The sequence below is a fragment of the Grammomys surdaster genome, unplaced genomic scaffold, assembly GCF_004785775.1.
Source record: "Grammomys surdaster isolate TR1022 unplaced genomic scaffold, NIH_TR_1.0 125934, whole genome shotgun sequence".
Taxonomy (NCBI): Eukaryota; Metazoa; Chordata; class Mammalia; order Rodentia; family Muridae; genus Grammomys; species Grammomys surdaster.
The window spans coordinates 620,330-636,851 of record NW_021620757.1 but is presented as its reverse complement, the minus strand read 5'-3'; the positions used below and the strand labels follow the sequence as shown (position 1 = coordinate 636,851).

The 16,522-nt window shown below is 44.1% G+C and overlaps 1 protein-coding gene across 1 annotated transcript in view; it reads left to right on the top strand.

The window, feature by feature from the left end:
• The window catches only part of Tnfsf11 (TNF superfamily member 11), a 30,115-nt gene that overhangs the window by 6,631 nt on the left and 6,962 nt on the right, over positions 1 to 16,522 (top strand). Inside the window, exon 2 of the mRNA XM_028752723.1 lies at positions 1,187 to 1,354. Within this exon, the coding sequence (XP_028608556.1) occupies positions 1,187 to 1,354 (168 nt within the window). The remainder of the gene's footprint in view (positions 1 to 1,186; positions 1,355 to 16,522) is intronic.

Genomic DNA, 16,522 nt, shown 5'->3' with positions numbered 1-16,522 from the left:
GAAAGAGAAGTTACATAGTACTCATGAGAAAGAGAAGTTACATAGTACTCATCAGAAAGAGAAATTACTCGTGGCTTCGGGTTTTGTTGAGGCACAGATGGGTTTCTCACTCCCTTCTTTCACTCATCAAAATACTCATAGACTAAGGAAGAAAGTCAATGGAAACAGTAGCTAAAGATTATGCTAATTTTGTCTGATTTATACAGGCGTCATGCTTTGGTTCTTCGAGTGGGTTTTATCTCCATGTGGTTTCCTCTACTATGTTGCACGTGTCTTATTCTTGTTTATGAGACAGGGTCTTACACTGTAGCCAAGGCTGGCCTGGAAATCACTATGTAGCCCAGGCTGTCTTCAAACCCTGATCCTTCTGCTTTGGCTTCTCCAGTAGATTTTATCTATGAACCACCAATCTAGCTTAAGGAGTGTTCCCCTGCCTGCTGGGATCACATATGATATCTGTGATTCTGTCCACGGAGAAGTTCATTCCCTGTAAATTACACACATACATTTTTGTTGTTAAGAATCCATGGCATCGTGTATTGGGGGTGATTGTCAGCTACTCATCAAAATGATTTAGAAGTCAGTGTGGCCAGTGCAGGGGATACTGGTCCATCGATAAAGTTCTTGCTACTCAAATCCTTGCCATGGGAAATGGAGACAGGACGATTCTGAGGTCTTGCTGGCTGCCAGTCTGGCCAATAGGTGAGCTCCATGTTCAATGAAATACCCCATGTCAAAAAATTAAAGTTGAGTGTGGGACACACTCCTGTGAATCACTTATGCATGTACAGGTGCTCAGACCCATTCACACATGTATGCATATACATGCACACCAAAAAGATGTTTTAATATATATTAAAATAAAATTATATGTGTGTGTGTGTACACATATATGTGTAAATATAAAAAATAAATGTATGTTTTTTTAAGACAATGTTTCTTTGTATAACCTCTCTGGCTGTCCTAGAACTCATTTTGTAGACCAGGCTGGCTTCTCACTCACAGAGACTGGCCTGCTTCTGCCTTCTGTATGGTGGGATTAAAGGTGTGTACCACCATGGCTGGCTTGAGGATAATTTTATTAATTACCAATCACTGGGGAATTGAAAACTCTAAGCACAACCCTTTTGTTATCAAGTCACACTTCATTAACCATAACCCCTTTGCTATCCGTTCCCTCCCTTAGATGGATCCTAACAGAATATCAGAAGACAGCACTCACTGCTTTTATAGAATTCTGAGACTCCACAAAAACCCAGGTATGCAGGACTCGACTCTGGAGAGTGAAGACACAGAAGCACTACCAGATTCATGCAGGAGACTTAAAGAAGCCTTTCAAGGGGCCATGCAAAAGGTAAGTCCACACTGACGTCATAAAGTCGGTAACTGAAGGTTAAGGCTCCTGAAGTGCTGTTAACTCTGTTCCTTTACTAATTTGTAAAAGAGCTGATGAGGCTGTCTTAAGGAGAATTCTTTCAAAGCTGGTGGTGGCCGATTTCTCTCCTTGTTTTTAAGAGGAGGGATTTGATAGCATATCTGGAAGGAGAAGCTGAGTGACTACAGTTAGTAGGCGATCATGTTGTTAGTTTGAATCCTTGATCTAAAAACCATGTTCTAGGTTCCCAGGATTTTATGGTAGCTCTTTGCCCATTGGCTCCTGTAGGATCCCCTGTCTTACACTGGTGGCCTGGGCTCCCATAAGGAGCCGGGTAGTGTAATTGGCCTCTTGCTGTCAGGTGTGGTGTAGTGTGAATTTATTAAACCACTTTGGCTCCTATGGGAGGAGGGGGGTCATGCTTACACTGCACCCGCCCAAAAGCTCACTGGATTCATGAATGAAAGACACACACACACACACACACACACACACACACACCAGCTACTTTTGCTATGCCTTGACTAGCTCAGTGGCTGAGGACTTCTAAACCTCTCCACGACCTGCAAACACTCCCCTCTATCATTCCTGAGGTAACATCTTTTAGTATCTGTATTTCATCTCTGCTACCCCAGACCCTATTAGAGAAGTGGCCCCTAGGGATTCCCAGATTCTTACATGCTGGTGGGCCTTTAAGTTTCATCTTTCTGCTTCCCCATCATGGCCATTCTCTGTCCACCCCCACAACTTGGTCCCTTGCCCAGACAATCTAAAAGTCTTGCCCCATCTCCCTGCCCAGCCATTGGTAATAGTTCTTTGTTATCAATTGAAGCCAGCTGAGTGCAGGGACCCGCAGGTCTGGAAGTGCAGCTTTTGGGAGCCGAAATAAGACAAAGCATTAGAAACAATTCCCAACATGTGATGAGAGGGAGGCATCCAGAGCAGGAGATGTAGTGATGGGTGAGGTGGAAATTGGGTGTCTCCTTTCTTATTTTCTGTGAGAGCTGGGCAACAAGAGAGATGGAAATGGAGAAGACTCGTCAACAGCTACAGCTGAGAGGAACATACTTGCCTGTCAGGGTTTCCCGAGTCTCCTGGGAATTCTGCTGCCCCAGAACTAATGTACTTACTGACTCCACCAAAAACTCTGTAGGAGTCCAGTGCTCAGTGCCGAGTGAGTGTCTGTCTGTGAACCCTCATGCGCTCTCCCTCTCAGCTTCCAGATGGCTACTCCTTGCGTTGCCTCGTCCTCTCAGAGTAAACTCTGGCCTTCTCAAAGCTATTAAGCCTTAAATTTGTTCAGATATAACTGGTACAATCCATTTTGGCTTAGCTCTTCAGAGGGATACCATAGTTCTAAAAGTATGTCAGCTAACAGTACAGGTAGAAAGACTAAGGTGTAATACTTTTAAAGTAAATATAACATTTCGAATTACTGTTGTATTTTATTAGATTTAATATATCACAGCTTTTCAGCTTACTTCATTGTGTCTTGTCACCAAGACAACATACAGACTAAAAATGTCAAGGTGATTATCACAGAGTCTACTTGCATCTTAATTTCAGAGATGATTCACTAAAACCGAGTGTCGTAGAATCAGTAAAGTAGATGTTATCATAGCAAGTACAAGAAGGCATGTTGCTTGTGGAAGCTGTTTATCTGCCTGTGTAATATATATATATATATATATATATATATATATATATATATATATAATTTAATACAGTATATAATTATTTTAAATAAGTGAACACAGCTAGGATTAGGAGAAAAATAATTTTACCAGTTTTTAAAAAGTTATGGCCTTTCTTGGTCTGGGGGTAAACCTCAGTAGTGGAATGTGTATTTATTGAGGGTGAGGCTCTGGGTTCAGATTCAGAAACTGGCAAACTAGGACCAAGACCAGACAAGAATCAATGGCTTGTATTAAAAGCACAAGGTTACCAGGTGTGGCTCATGTCTGTAATCCCAAACTAAGGCAGAGGGATTGTGAATTTGAGATTAGCATGAGCTACATAATGAAACACTGCCTTTTGAGAGGAAGAGAGGTGGGGAAGGAGGGAAGAGGGACAGGGAGAGAGGGAGGAGAGAGAGAAGGGGGAGAGGAGAGAGAGAGAGAGAGAGAGAGAGAGAGAGAGGGCAGCTTTTAATATTAACAGATAATTATGGTTCTCAAGAGGAATTGGGCTGTATTTAATTAATTTTGTACTTGTTTTTGCTATGCTGTAGGAGTTTACATTAAAAAAGTTAGCAATTTATAAAATCCTTTTAAAAGCCCAGTGACTAATTACAATAAGCCAATATATATTGGTATAATATACACATTATTGTAATACGCCAGTGTGTGCTAGAGGTGGAAGATTCCATTTCTTCCTAGGCCTGATCTTTAGGAAGGAGATGAATGTTACCCAGACCTTACATTACAGTTAACCAACATCCATAGGGTGCAACTGTGGACGGAGGCACCTTGCCAGACCTTTTCCTTATACCCAAGAATGTACTCTTTTATCCTAGTCAAATGAACGGTTTGCCAAATGTATTAACCTTTGATGAAAACCATTGGTTAATGTGACATCCGCGTAATTTGCCACAGTAATCAGATTTCTAATTTGTCTTGGCAATGCTAAAAATAGGAAGGGTGTGGTAAGCATTCTGAAGAAGGCTGACATCTTAACTTTAGTTCTAAGAGAGACTGAGTGAGCCCAGAGAACAATTCAGGTGTAGATACAGTCGGTATTGAGAGATGAGCCCATGCAACTTTGACACATACCAGACATGAGTGTAATATCACATTAGAGGCGTGCAGAAAGTGATGTTTACCCAGCTCATTGTGGTCAGACAAGTAATCTTGTTTTTCCCTCCTTTTTATTTTATTTTATTTTTTTGTTTGTGGCTGGGTTTTCTTGGCTTTATTTCCCCTTTAGCACAGAACTCTGAAAACCCTCCTACTGGTCCAGCTCTACCAACCGCAATTTATAAAGTCTATCAAAACAGTCTATGACAATAAAACAAACACTAGTATGAATGTGGTGTCTGATTTGTAAAGTGATGCCTGGTTTCAATTTTGGCAGCCTTCCTGGGTTCTACCCAGCCAGCCAGGCTTGGGCAGAGCGGTGAGTTCAGGCGGTAATCAGAACTGCCATGCGTGGCAGGGAGGACACTCACCCTAGACCGTCCGTTTGGACTCAGTGGAGAGACATCTGTTATTTGTCAAGTAAAGATTCTGGGCCCTGGGGGCTGTGACTCCACCTGCCTTCAGTGTGCCAGCTTGTTGATCTCACTCTAGGAACTTTTGGTAGAAAACCTGTATGGTATTTGCCTGTAAAAGAATTTACAGGTGTGATATCAAAGATAGAGATCTCTAAGTGTCTCTTTGCTGTCTACAAGAAGACACCCTGTACCTTGAAGGAAATAGGAAGAAGCAAAGGGCTTATGGTTGCTTTGTTTGTTTGTTTGTTTGTTTATTTATTTATTTACTTACTTAATCTATATGGGTATTTAGCGTTCATGTATGTCTGTGTACCACATGTGTATCTGGAATCCTCAAAGGCCATAAGGAGCAAGAACCCCTGGAAGTGGAGTTATGAGCAGCCGTGTGGGTGCTGGGAATTGAGCCAGGGTCCTCTGGAAGAACAGTCAGTGTTCTGAATTGCTAAACCATCTCTCCAGCCACTGCACTTGTTTTTCAACTTTAAGTTGTGAATTGTGTGTATGTGGGTGGGTGTCTGCATGGACCTGTCTATATACACTTGCTCCTGCTTGTATGTACAGAGGCTGGGGAATGATTTCAGGTATCTTCCTCTCTCTCTTTTTTTATTAGTCATTTTATTAATTTAAATTTCAAATGATATCCCCCTTCCTGATTACCCCTCTACCATCCCTCGATCCCATCCCTCTTCACCCCTTCCCCTTTGCCTCTATGAGGGTGTTCCTTCACCTGACCCATTCCTGCCTCACTCCTCTAGTGTCTCCCTATGCTGGGGCATCAAGCCTCCCTCCCCTCCCACTGATGTGAGATACGACCATCCTCTGCTACATATGCATCTGGAGTCCTAGATCCTGCCATGGTTGGTGGTTTAGTCTCATGGAACTCTGGGTAGTCCAGTTAGTTGATCTTGTTCTTCTTATGGGGCTGCAATCCCCTTCAGCTCCTTCAGTCCTTTCCCTAGCTCTTCCATTGGCATCCTCGGGCTCAGTCTGATGGTTGGCTGTGAGTATCTGCATCTGTACTGGTCAGGTGCTGACTTCAGTCCACAGCACTTGTATTTTGGCTACCAACCATCTGTAACAGCTGATGTTCTCTTCTGACCTCTGTGGGCACTACACACATGTGGTACACACATTCATGCTGGCAAAGATTCACACACATCAAATAAATGAACTTAAAAGCAAACAACAAACACCACCACCCTAATGATGCCAATGACAATAAGTTATGCTATTGGCAGACCTCTGATCCTCTAGGGCCTTACTGGAGAAGTGGGGTAAGAAAGAATCATCATTACCAGAGCAATACTCATTCTGATTCTGAGACAGTCAGTATATGTAAGAATTTATAATGTACATGAGCACAGTATAGTAAGACTAGAGAACCCAACATTTCTGATGCTTTAATCAGCAATGAAATTGTCACCATTACTTGACATCATCTTAACTGGAAGAATCTTATCAATGGGTATTTTATTGTTATCATTGGTGGTGGTGGTTTTGTTTGTTTTGTTTTTGTCCCCCCCCCCATACTGTACTCCTAAGATGAGCCATCCAGACCTGGATTCTCCTTCAGCTGGTCCCCATCCTCCTTGTGTCCAGGGAGGCCCCTTGTGTTGTCATGTCTAGATAGGGAAAGGGTAATAGAAGAAGGGATGGCCATATGTGGCAGTGACACCTCTGTACTAAGAATCCTGTTGCCTGGCAGGACTTAGAAGACCATGCTTGCTTAAAGGGAGGCTAGACATCTATCCTCCAGCTGAGCTGCTATTTGCCTCCTTGATGCTTGAGGAAGAGAGGAGGCCTAGAACCATCAAGGACAGAGAGAGAAGTGCCATCAGCAGTTTCTGATACACATCAGCTCTGGATAAGTGGGAAAGTGTATCAACTGTTAACACAAGCCTGAAAGGTTTGGGTGGTTGGGATTTTATTTTCTAAAGTTCACACGTAGGGAACTAGAAACATCATGGGAGGGAGACTGAAAAGTGGATTTAAGAGAAAGGATCATGAATGCTGACAACCGCTTGCTGCTTTCAGCTAGATTTCATAGTTTGAGAAACATTTACCCAAGTCATTTTGAGTGGTTCTTTTCTTTTTTCTTTTCTTTTTTTTCCCCTTCATGGAACTCTGATTCTTTAGAATTCCATGTTGATTATTAGGAAAAAGCCAAGTCAGGCTAGTATATACACCTTTAATCTTAGCACTCAGGAGGCAGAGGCAGTGGATCTCTGTGAGTCTAAGGGGAGCCTGGTCTATATAGTGAGTTCCAGGACAGTCAGAGCTATGTCTCAAGTAGATAGATAGATAGATAGATAGATAGATAGATAGATAGATACATACATACATACATACATACATACATACATACATAGAATAAAGTAAAAAGCCTCCTCTCAAATTTCAATTGAAGTAAATTAGAAATCACTGGGCAATTTAAACAGGTTATATCTGCCTGGAGACTTTGGAGTCGTTATGTGGATGAAATTTCTCATAGGCTTCTTAGTTACAAAAGAAAGATCAAGGGAGAAGTTTAAATTCCGTTTACTGTCTCTTTGCCTTTGTGTTCAAGAATATGTATCCTAAGAGAGTTTCTCATAAACCCAGAAGGAAACTTGAGTTTGGGTCACTGGTATTCTCAAATCGAGATGTGTTAGTCATGTAGTGGTTTTCCAGTAGGATTCCATCTCCCTTTGCCATCATAGTTTTGGGAATTGCAATCAACCTCAATCATACTTAGTGTGTGTAAAAGCTATCTTTATGGGAAATCTGAAGTAAGATCCACAGAGATTTCCTACAGAGCCAAAGCTTTGCAGTAACTTTTCTATTGCTGCGATAAAACATCATGATCAAGGCAGCTAACAGAAGACGGGGTTTGTTTGGGCTTACGGATCCTGAGAGGAAGACATTCATGATGGGCTGGCTGACTTACGGCAGGGAAGCTTAGCAGCATGCAGCAGACATGGTAGCATGTACATAAGTAAGACATACAGGCATGTGCACACACACACACACACACACACACACACACACACACACACGGGAAGGGATGAACACACATATTGGGAATGGCAGGAGGCTTTGAACCCTCAAAGCCCATCTCCAGTGCAGTACTTCCTCCAGCAAGGTTGTTCCTTCTAGACCTCCACAAACAGTGCCACCAAGTGTTCAAATACAGGAGACTGCGGGGGACATTCTTATTTAAACCACAATGCCATCACTGTCATTCATTCAAGGAAAGACTGTTGACAGTGTATATCATGTCAATCTCAGGAGAGCCACAGGGAAGAAGGCAGGGCCAGGAAGGTTGCAATACAGAACTAACCAGTATGTGATGTCAGAGGTGAGTTTTGATCTGTGCTGTGAGTACCCCAGGAAGGAAGAAAAGATTCTGAATGGGCACCTTGAAAGAAACAGAGTTAGAAGCATCCACCTGAGAAGACTTTCATTTATGTCCCCAGTGGCAGGCATGTAGTAATACAACTTAAAGCACAAAGTTAAGTGAGTGAATAACCCATATCCATTCTAAATTATGTGTCATGTTGTATCTTGTCAGGGTTTATTTGGCTTACATATCAGTGTTCATCATTGAAGGGGCTCAGGGCAGGAAATCAAACAGAGCAAGACTCTTGAGGTGGGAGCTGATACAGAGAACACAGCAGAACACGAGGTGGGAGCTGACACAGAGAACACAGCAGACTACTGCTTACTGGTTTGCTCCTCCTGGCTTTCTCAGCCTGCCTTCTTGGGTTCTTGTAGAACCCAGGACCACCAGCCCAGGAATGGCACCACCCACACTGGGCTGGGCCTTCCTCCATCGGTCACTAATTAAGAAAATCCCCTACAGGCTTGCCTACACCTTGATCTTATGGAGGCCTTTTCTCAATTGAGGTTCCCATCTCTCAGATGACTTTAGCCTGTGTCAAGTTGACATAGAACTAGTCAGCACGTGTGGCTAGTCACTTGTCAGAAGCAAACCATGTTGTACACTCAGGATTTGTTAGGGCTATAGGTCTCGAGTATATTCTGTTTCCAGAGGGCAGCTTTCTCTCTGTGGCCATGAGCCTGATAGGGGCTTTTCTCTGGCGGTCTGCATCTTTCCCTTGTCATCTCAGTGTCTGCAGTGGCTGGTCTGACATCTTGGCTGCCCTGTGATTCCGATCCCTAGGGTATCAAGAAAGGGCTGGGAGACTGCGGAAGCCATCTTTTTTTGAGGAGGCGGGGTTTAGTGATGTAGAAAGCACAGCTAATGTAAGGCTGGCTTCTCTTGTTGCTGTGGGCAGAGCAAAGCAGAGGAACACCTCACCCCTCCATTGAGCCCCTGCATACCCCCCTTTAAAAAACTGAGTAGCATAATAGAAGCCACTTTAAAGTTGGGCTTTTATGAAGACTAATACTGCTGTCATAAGGCATTTTTTAAATCAAAGCCCAAGGAGACCTTTAGCCACAGCAGAAGCTTCCTCATTTAAACCATGAAGGTTAAACAATAAAAACTAATTTTCTATTCCCAGAATACCCATTGCCCTTCCAGGAGAAGCATCGCTCTTCTTTATGAAAACAAGGAACGTAGTTCCTTGGGCTCTTGGTGTGGAAAGTACATTAGCAGTTGTAGAACGTCTCTTCCCCTCACTCCTGGAAGAAATGGTACCTGTGTGGCCATGATGGCCAAGTTCTTCACCAGGAGCTCTCAAAGACTTCCATGAGAGTTTCTCAGTGAGCAGGAGGAGGTCGGACTCTCAGGAGCAGTGGGGTTAGAAACCCCTTCTGCCTTCTCCCACTCCTCTTTTTGCTGAGTGGCTGGATCTCCCTTTGGACTTCCATTCCTCCTGGGGATGCTGAGGAGTGGTGTCCATTCTGAGAGCTTTCCCAGGGCTGAGGACTCTGCCTGAGGAAGCTGGGGTGAGGGGCGTCTCCCATTATGTACCTGCTCAGACAGGAGGTAGCTCTGAAGGTCTTAGCTTTGGGGACTCAATGACTCCCCCTAGGGACCTGAGCCATCATATGGACAAATAATCATGTCTCTCTCTGGGGCAGGGGAAGCTGAGATAAGGATTCTAAGTCCTGCTCTGGCAGGGGTTGTATGGCAAGGTGGTGGCTGCTCTTTCAGTTCTTGGAGGTAAAAAACCTTTGCACCCGAAGATCCCTGCAGGAGCCACTAGGGGATTCAGGCTAAGTGCAAGACCAAAACAGGAAGGATAACCTTGCAAGTTAATGGCGGAGGGGGGGACCCAAGGGCTAAGGGTTCTGTTTGCATTTAAACAGTTAAAATTGAGTTCCTGTTTGTCTCATGTTACGTCCTTGCAAATTCAGGTTTCTATTTATAATTAGGAATAAGTTTGTGTTGTTAAGTTATTTCTCCGTTGCTGAAATGAGCCAGTTTAAGCCAGATTAGATTATATTAAAGGCAGGTGTATTGGGCAAGCTGCTCTTGGGTGAGTTCTCTGGCCCCTGGGAAGGAGACTAGAGGAGTTGCCATCGGAAAAGAAAGAGAGGAGGGGGGCAGATAAAGAGAGAAAGTGTGCATGCACAGAAAGAAGAAGAGAAAGTAGGAGAGAGAGAGGAGACCAAAATGTCTGGATTATATAAGGAGGAGCCTCTAGGGGAAGGGCAGCCCTGCCCCTGGGCTGGAAAGTTCACAGTTGGGGACAGAGTATGTATGCTAGCTAGGGACTGAAGGATGCTAGGAGAACCTGGAGGCTGAGGCCAGGTCTGCTTTGATATGTAAGATATGCACCTCTGTCCCTTGACCCAGGGTCTGGAACCATGTACCTGATGTAAACTGCTTGCAACCTCGCTTGTGTGATGTATACTTTACCCTTGTTCTGTCCCTATTGTTCTTTCTTTCTAACAATGTATAACAGCCAGCTCTCACCCCTGTGAACACCTTAGCTCTTCTAAAACAAGGAACTTCGGGAGGCCAGCAGGGGCTGCTCTCTCAAATCCTGACTTAGGGTGAGGCAGCAGGATGGCCAGTTCAGGGTGCACCCCAAACCTCTGCTTGCTGTAATTGGACAACTGTGGATTTGGTCTTTTCTCCTAGAGAGTCTCAGGCTTAACAGAAGGAGCAGCAGGTATCAAAGGTATCCATGAATAGGAAGCCAGGTTCTGGCACCTGGGACCATCAGAAAGAAGCAGCTCTACAGGGCCTACAGGGCCTAGACATAGTGCTGCCAGCATCCTTGAGGGAGGAGGCAGCCGGCAGAGGAGGAGGAACTATGAAGCCAGGCAGTCAGCTCAGTGAACATCTACTGTTTTCTCTACACCCAAAGACTTCAGGTAGCCAGTGTTCTAGTTCTCTACCAAAACAGTTTCTAAGTCTTAAGATGTGGAAGGACAATGGAATACCTTGCAAAACTCCAATCTCCTAATCATGTACTTGGTTGCTCTGGCAACCAGCTCCCATCCCTTGAGTTATCTCACTGGCATAAATAGGCCTGGGTGGAAAAAGTTTATGAATAACAGAAGATGCTTTCATCAAATCTCTCTCTCTCTCTCTCTCTCTCTCTCTCTCTCTCTCTCTCTCTCTCTCTCTTTCTTTCTCTCTCTATCTCTATCTCTCTCTCTATCTCTCTCTCACAGAGGCCCAGTCATGAGGGGTTTTATAAACCTTAGGACTGTACTTGTTCCTGAAGTCATCAAGTGATTTCAAGAAGAGGAGGGATAAGCTCCCCTTGCATTTAAGATGCTCTTTGCAGCCACCATGTGCACATTAGTCTGTGGCACTAAGACTGAGAGGAACTGGAAGAGGCAGTTTTCTTTCTGAGGAGTGATAGGAGCTTGAAGCTGTGGCCTGGGCCCAGGAGGAGGAGATCTCTGAGTTCTTTACCAAGTAGAAGTAACTTCTACTTACAGGACTTCTCTGCAGGAATGGGAAATGGGCCATTTATTTTCCGAAACAGCCCGGAGTGTGGCATTCATGTGCTAACTGGCTGATGAATGCACTGTTCTTGTAACTAGGTTGGAGAAGAATTACAGGAAGGGTATCATTAAGATGTTAAAATGAATGCATTACATATGTTAACAAGTGTATGAACCCTGTATTATATCTGGCAAGCGGGGTGTTAAATCCTTGTTCAGCCAGCCAGATGTCCCTGCAGCTGCTGTGGTACTGCAGAGGGAGGCAGCCACCTGAGACCCTTGCTACTGGCTGGTGCTGATGTCGGGAGCATCTGGCTGTACAAATTGCTTCTCCGGTGATCTGATTGACAGGTACCAATGGATCACATGATTCATATCACAGCCCAAGTGGGATTTCAGACTGAAAAACCCAAACTCCTGCAACTTGACCTTTCACATGAAACCTAGGCAGCTGAGACATGTTTTTATTATTTAGAAGGACGGTATCCAGATTGCAGTCAAACAAACATTAATCATATATGCTCAGGATCTCGTTTCTAGCAGTTATTTAGCAGTCTGTAAAGGTGGCTTGGAAATTCGATGGAAGTGTTGCAGTCCCTATAGCCAGCCAAGGACTTTAAAGTGCGACTCAGAATTTGTATTTATTCTTACCAGTGTGGCCTCCCATAAGTGGGATCAACTTCTCAAGATGAGCAGCTGTTTCCTGGGTTTGGCAAAAACATACAAACAAACAACAACAACAAAACAACTCCTAAATCAAATAGGCAAATAGGCCATGCAGGGGTCTGAAGAGAGCTGTGAGCTGGGTCCTAGTAGTCTGGATGCTTTCCCTATGACACTCCTGGGAACTGCACTTTATGGATGTCCTGTTTAAGAAAAGTCGCATAAAGGCCGTAGTCAAGACCATAGTTACACAATTGATGTTTTGTATGCTGTGTTCCCTAGGGAGGAGAAGAGATTGTGAAATCCCAACATTTTTTCCTATGAGTTGAGCTACAGTTGAAATTAGGAAAAAAATCAAATCAGTTGTTTTCGTGTCTCTGCAGTTGTACTCTGACAGCAAAGATGAAAATTTAATGTAATCTTCTTTGACAGATACAGCACTCAGTACTGAAACTTCCCCATTTCCGATTGGAAAACCCATTGGCAGTCCAGAGGGCGTCAATTTGGAGCAATGTCCACTAGGTGGCACTGTATCCGAACATTTCTTTTATCCTTGACTTGGCTGCATTTGTTTTGGGGGGGGGTGCCTACTTTATTCACTTTTCTCTTTTCCTTCTGTTTTGTTCCTTTTCCTTGTTCTGTTAAAGAAAGCTATTATAGTTTGTGCCTCAATTATGCTTACCTAAAAATGAATACATCTTTTTGAAAAGACTACTTGTTACATTTTGACCACAAATTAGTTCATTTATTCATGGTGTTTCTTATTAACTCCCATAAGGTTCAAGATTCTTGTTATCCGGGGCGGTTTATACAAATCAAGGTGTATGTGCGCATGTGCGTGTGTGAGTGTGCCTGTGTGTGTATGCGTGTGTGTGTGTGTGTGTGTGTGTATGTGTGTGAGAGCATGCATGTGTGTGTGTGTGTATGTGTGTGAGAGCGTGCATGTGTGTGTGCATGCGTGTGTGTATGTGTGTGTGTGCATGCGTGTGTGTGCGTGTGCATGTGTGTTACAGGTAGCGGTGTTCTGGGAAGGCAGATTGTTGATCTTCTAAGGCAGGGAGTCAGGTAGAAAATTAGGTTCTCTTGAACAAAACTTGATAGTGGGTCTAGGCAAGGGAGGGTGGGAGGGAGGGAGGAGGCTCTTTGCTCAGTTCCACACTCTACGAACTGTCCAGGTATCTGGGATATTTATTATATGTTTCTTCTATAATTCTGAATGATACTACAACGGAAAACTTGGTTGGCTGAAAACATAAGGAGTTATTATGTTTCAGTCTGTGGGATAGAAATGTCACTGTGAGATTATACCTTTGAGTGGACCCAGGTGCTTCCAAACAACGACTCACGGAAACACTCAGTTAGCAGTCACGTTTCTCAATGCCTGCTGCATATAAGAATCCACCTTGCAGCGTCTTTTGAAAATAATAAGGCAAATAGAGACCAGTGGCTGTGAATTGGACCAGGGCAACCCCAAAGTTTCCTCTAAATTGCAGCTGTGTTTCCCAGTGGGATGCATCAAGTTCTACTTACAAGAAATTTGTAAGTGCGTGTGCAAGTGCATGTGAAAGAGAGCAGTTGTATAACCGTGCATGCGCACATGTGTGGAAGCCAGAGGTCATTTTGGGGTATAGTTCTTCAGAAGCCACCACATTGGTTTATTAGGACAGGGTCTCTCTTGAAGAATGATGATTAGCCTAGATTGGCAGTCCAGAGAGTTCCAAATATGAGCTTGTGAGTGCTGAGGTTACCTGCTGAGTGCTAAGATGACCTATTGAGTGCTGGGGTTACCCACTGAGTGCTGGAGCTACTTACTAAGTGCTGAGGTTATCTACTGTGTGCTAGGATGACACACTGAGTGATGGAATGACCTACTGAGTGCTGGGGTTGCCTACTGAGAGATGGAATAACCCACTGAGTGCTGGGGTTACCCACTGAGTGCTGGGGCTACCTACTAAGTGCTGAGGTTACCTACTGTGTTCTATGATGACCCACTGAGTGCTGAGATGACCTACTGAGTGCTGGGGTTACCTACTGAGAGATGGGATGACCCGCTGAGTATTGGGGTTACTCACTGAGTGCTGGGGTTATCCACTGAGTGCTGGGGTTACCTACTGAATGCTGAGATGACCCACTGAGTGCTGGGGTTACCCACTGAGTGCTGAGGTTACCCACTGAGTGCTGGGGTTACCCACTGAGTGCTGAGGTTACCCACTGAGTGCTGAGGTTACCCACTGAGAGCTGGGGTTACCTACTGAGTGATGAGGTTTACAAGGGTGCACCAATGTCTAGTATTCTTGGTTCTTTTTTAAAAATCAAGCAAACAAACCAATTCCCACTGGTTCTAAGGATCTAACTCAGATCTTCTTGGTTGCACTATGCCAACTGAGCTATCCTTCGGCTAAGATTATTTTTTAGTCGTCTCAAAATCCAAAGACAATTTAAAAATACAGACTTAGTAGAATGATATGTTTATGATTGCTCATAAATAGCAATTACTTTGAGGTTCAAAAGATTGGGGTGGAGATACACATGTTAAAGCATTGTGTGTGTGTGACCTGAGGTCACAGATTCATCATAAGATCCCTTTTTGGTATTGAAACTTCCTTTCTGAATGTCTGAGAGGAATTGCAGTTCTTGGGTACTCTAGAGAAATAACACAAAAGCGTTACCTCCTGGGTCTCTAACTAGAGCTCTAATTCATCCCGGGACATGAACCCTTTCTTCCCCTGACAGCAGGCATTGAAAGTGCTTCTGAGAGGTGCTATTTATTGAATTTTCTTGTAACTAAATGGGTCTGTGGCAGCTCTGACCCAGAAGCCACTGATTAAATGGGCAAGGAAAGTTCCCGGTGGAGAGGGAGAAAAAAAAAAACGCCCCTGCCCATTAATCAGGGGCTTCAGCCTGCTGCTTTGGTCTGGGTCTCAAGCTTTAAGATAATTTCCTCATTTGCCCATGTAGAAATCCTTGCAAAGGGGATTTGTGGATCTCAGCTGAGAATGCAGCAGCAGCTACTAGTGTGTTAGAGATTCAAGTCAGAGACTCCAGGCCGGGCCTCCTGGATCTCAGACTACCTGGTCTTGCTGTTGGCACCTGTCTGCCCTCCTGGAGGTCAGCTTGCATCACCCTCAGTCTTGAGAGTCACTGTGTGTGTGTGTGTGTGTGTGTGTGTGTGTGTGTGTTTATTGAGCAAAATTCAAAACCAGGAAATTCCAGAAATTGGGACACCATTGAGAATCCCAAGAAGAGACCTGTGAACCAGAGGTCAGCAGGGGTGGGGAGGGAAAGGAAGCCAACTAAGAGCCGTTGCGTTGTCCAACACAAGAGGACACCATCTGCTTAAAATTCCCTACAGTGGGCTTCAAGCTGTAAGGGACCCAGGTGTAGGCCAGGGCAGAGGCTGACCTTATGTGACCTCTATGATGTCTCTAAGAGTTATAAAAAACAGAATAGATTCTTATCTCCCTTAGGGGTGTCTGAAGGCAGAGAGAATGAAGAAGAATAAAATCTTAGTTCTCATTGACGAGAACTGAATTCTTGTCACTTCACCTACTCATTTATTGGTCCCACTATAAGGCTGAAAGCCTTACTGTCTAGATAGGGAAAGCTCTCGTTATGTGGTCTATTCTTTAGACATGGTGGGGTAGTGACAGTCGGCGGGAGTGCTTATCTTATTAAGCGGGAACTGGGACCCCTTCTTGTGTTGGTGGCTCCAGGTATCTGGGTTCACTAGGGACTCAGCCGGGTGTATACCTCTATTATCTCATCTAACCATCCTGGCTGCTCTGCTCTTGAAGCCATGATATGAACCAAGGCAAAAGCTAGAGTTTCAACTGGCTCTGCCTTATGGGGCATTTTATGTTAGCTAACGTCTGAACTGGGTGGGCATGACTTGGTAGAGACGTCATTTTGGGAGCTCAGGGTAAATATGCAGTCACCTACTCCTACCTGCTTATGCTCATTCTTTGCCTGGCCTGTGCATCTAGACTTGTTTTCAGCAGTATTTTAAGTTAATGGTTGGCATTCTAAAAGCTTTTAGACTTTCATATAGTATTTTAAACACACTGACTTTAAAAAAAAAATTAACTACCAGGAGCCAGGTATCATTCTCTTTCCCGGGGGCTGAGTCTCTGAGTTATAATAGGAATTCACTACTAAATCCATAGAAAGAGGCTAACTGAAGACTGAGGAGAATAATACATTTTGTACACACGTCATTTCCATCTGCGTACGTGTTACATATTAATTATGTTCAGTTGTCTTGTTTTGTAATTTAACTTTGTTTCCTTTTATTGCCTCAAAGGTTTTGTTCGGTGGTGGGGGTGGGGGTGTGTGTCTGTGTGTGTGTCTGTGTGTGTGTCTGTGTGTGTGTGTCTGTGTGTGTGTCTGTGTGTGTGTCTGTGTGTGTGTGTCTGTGTGTGTGT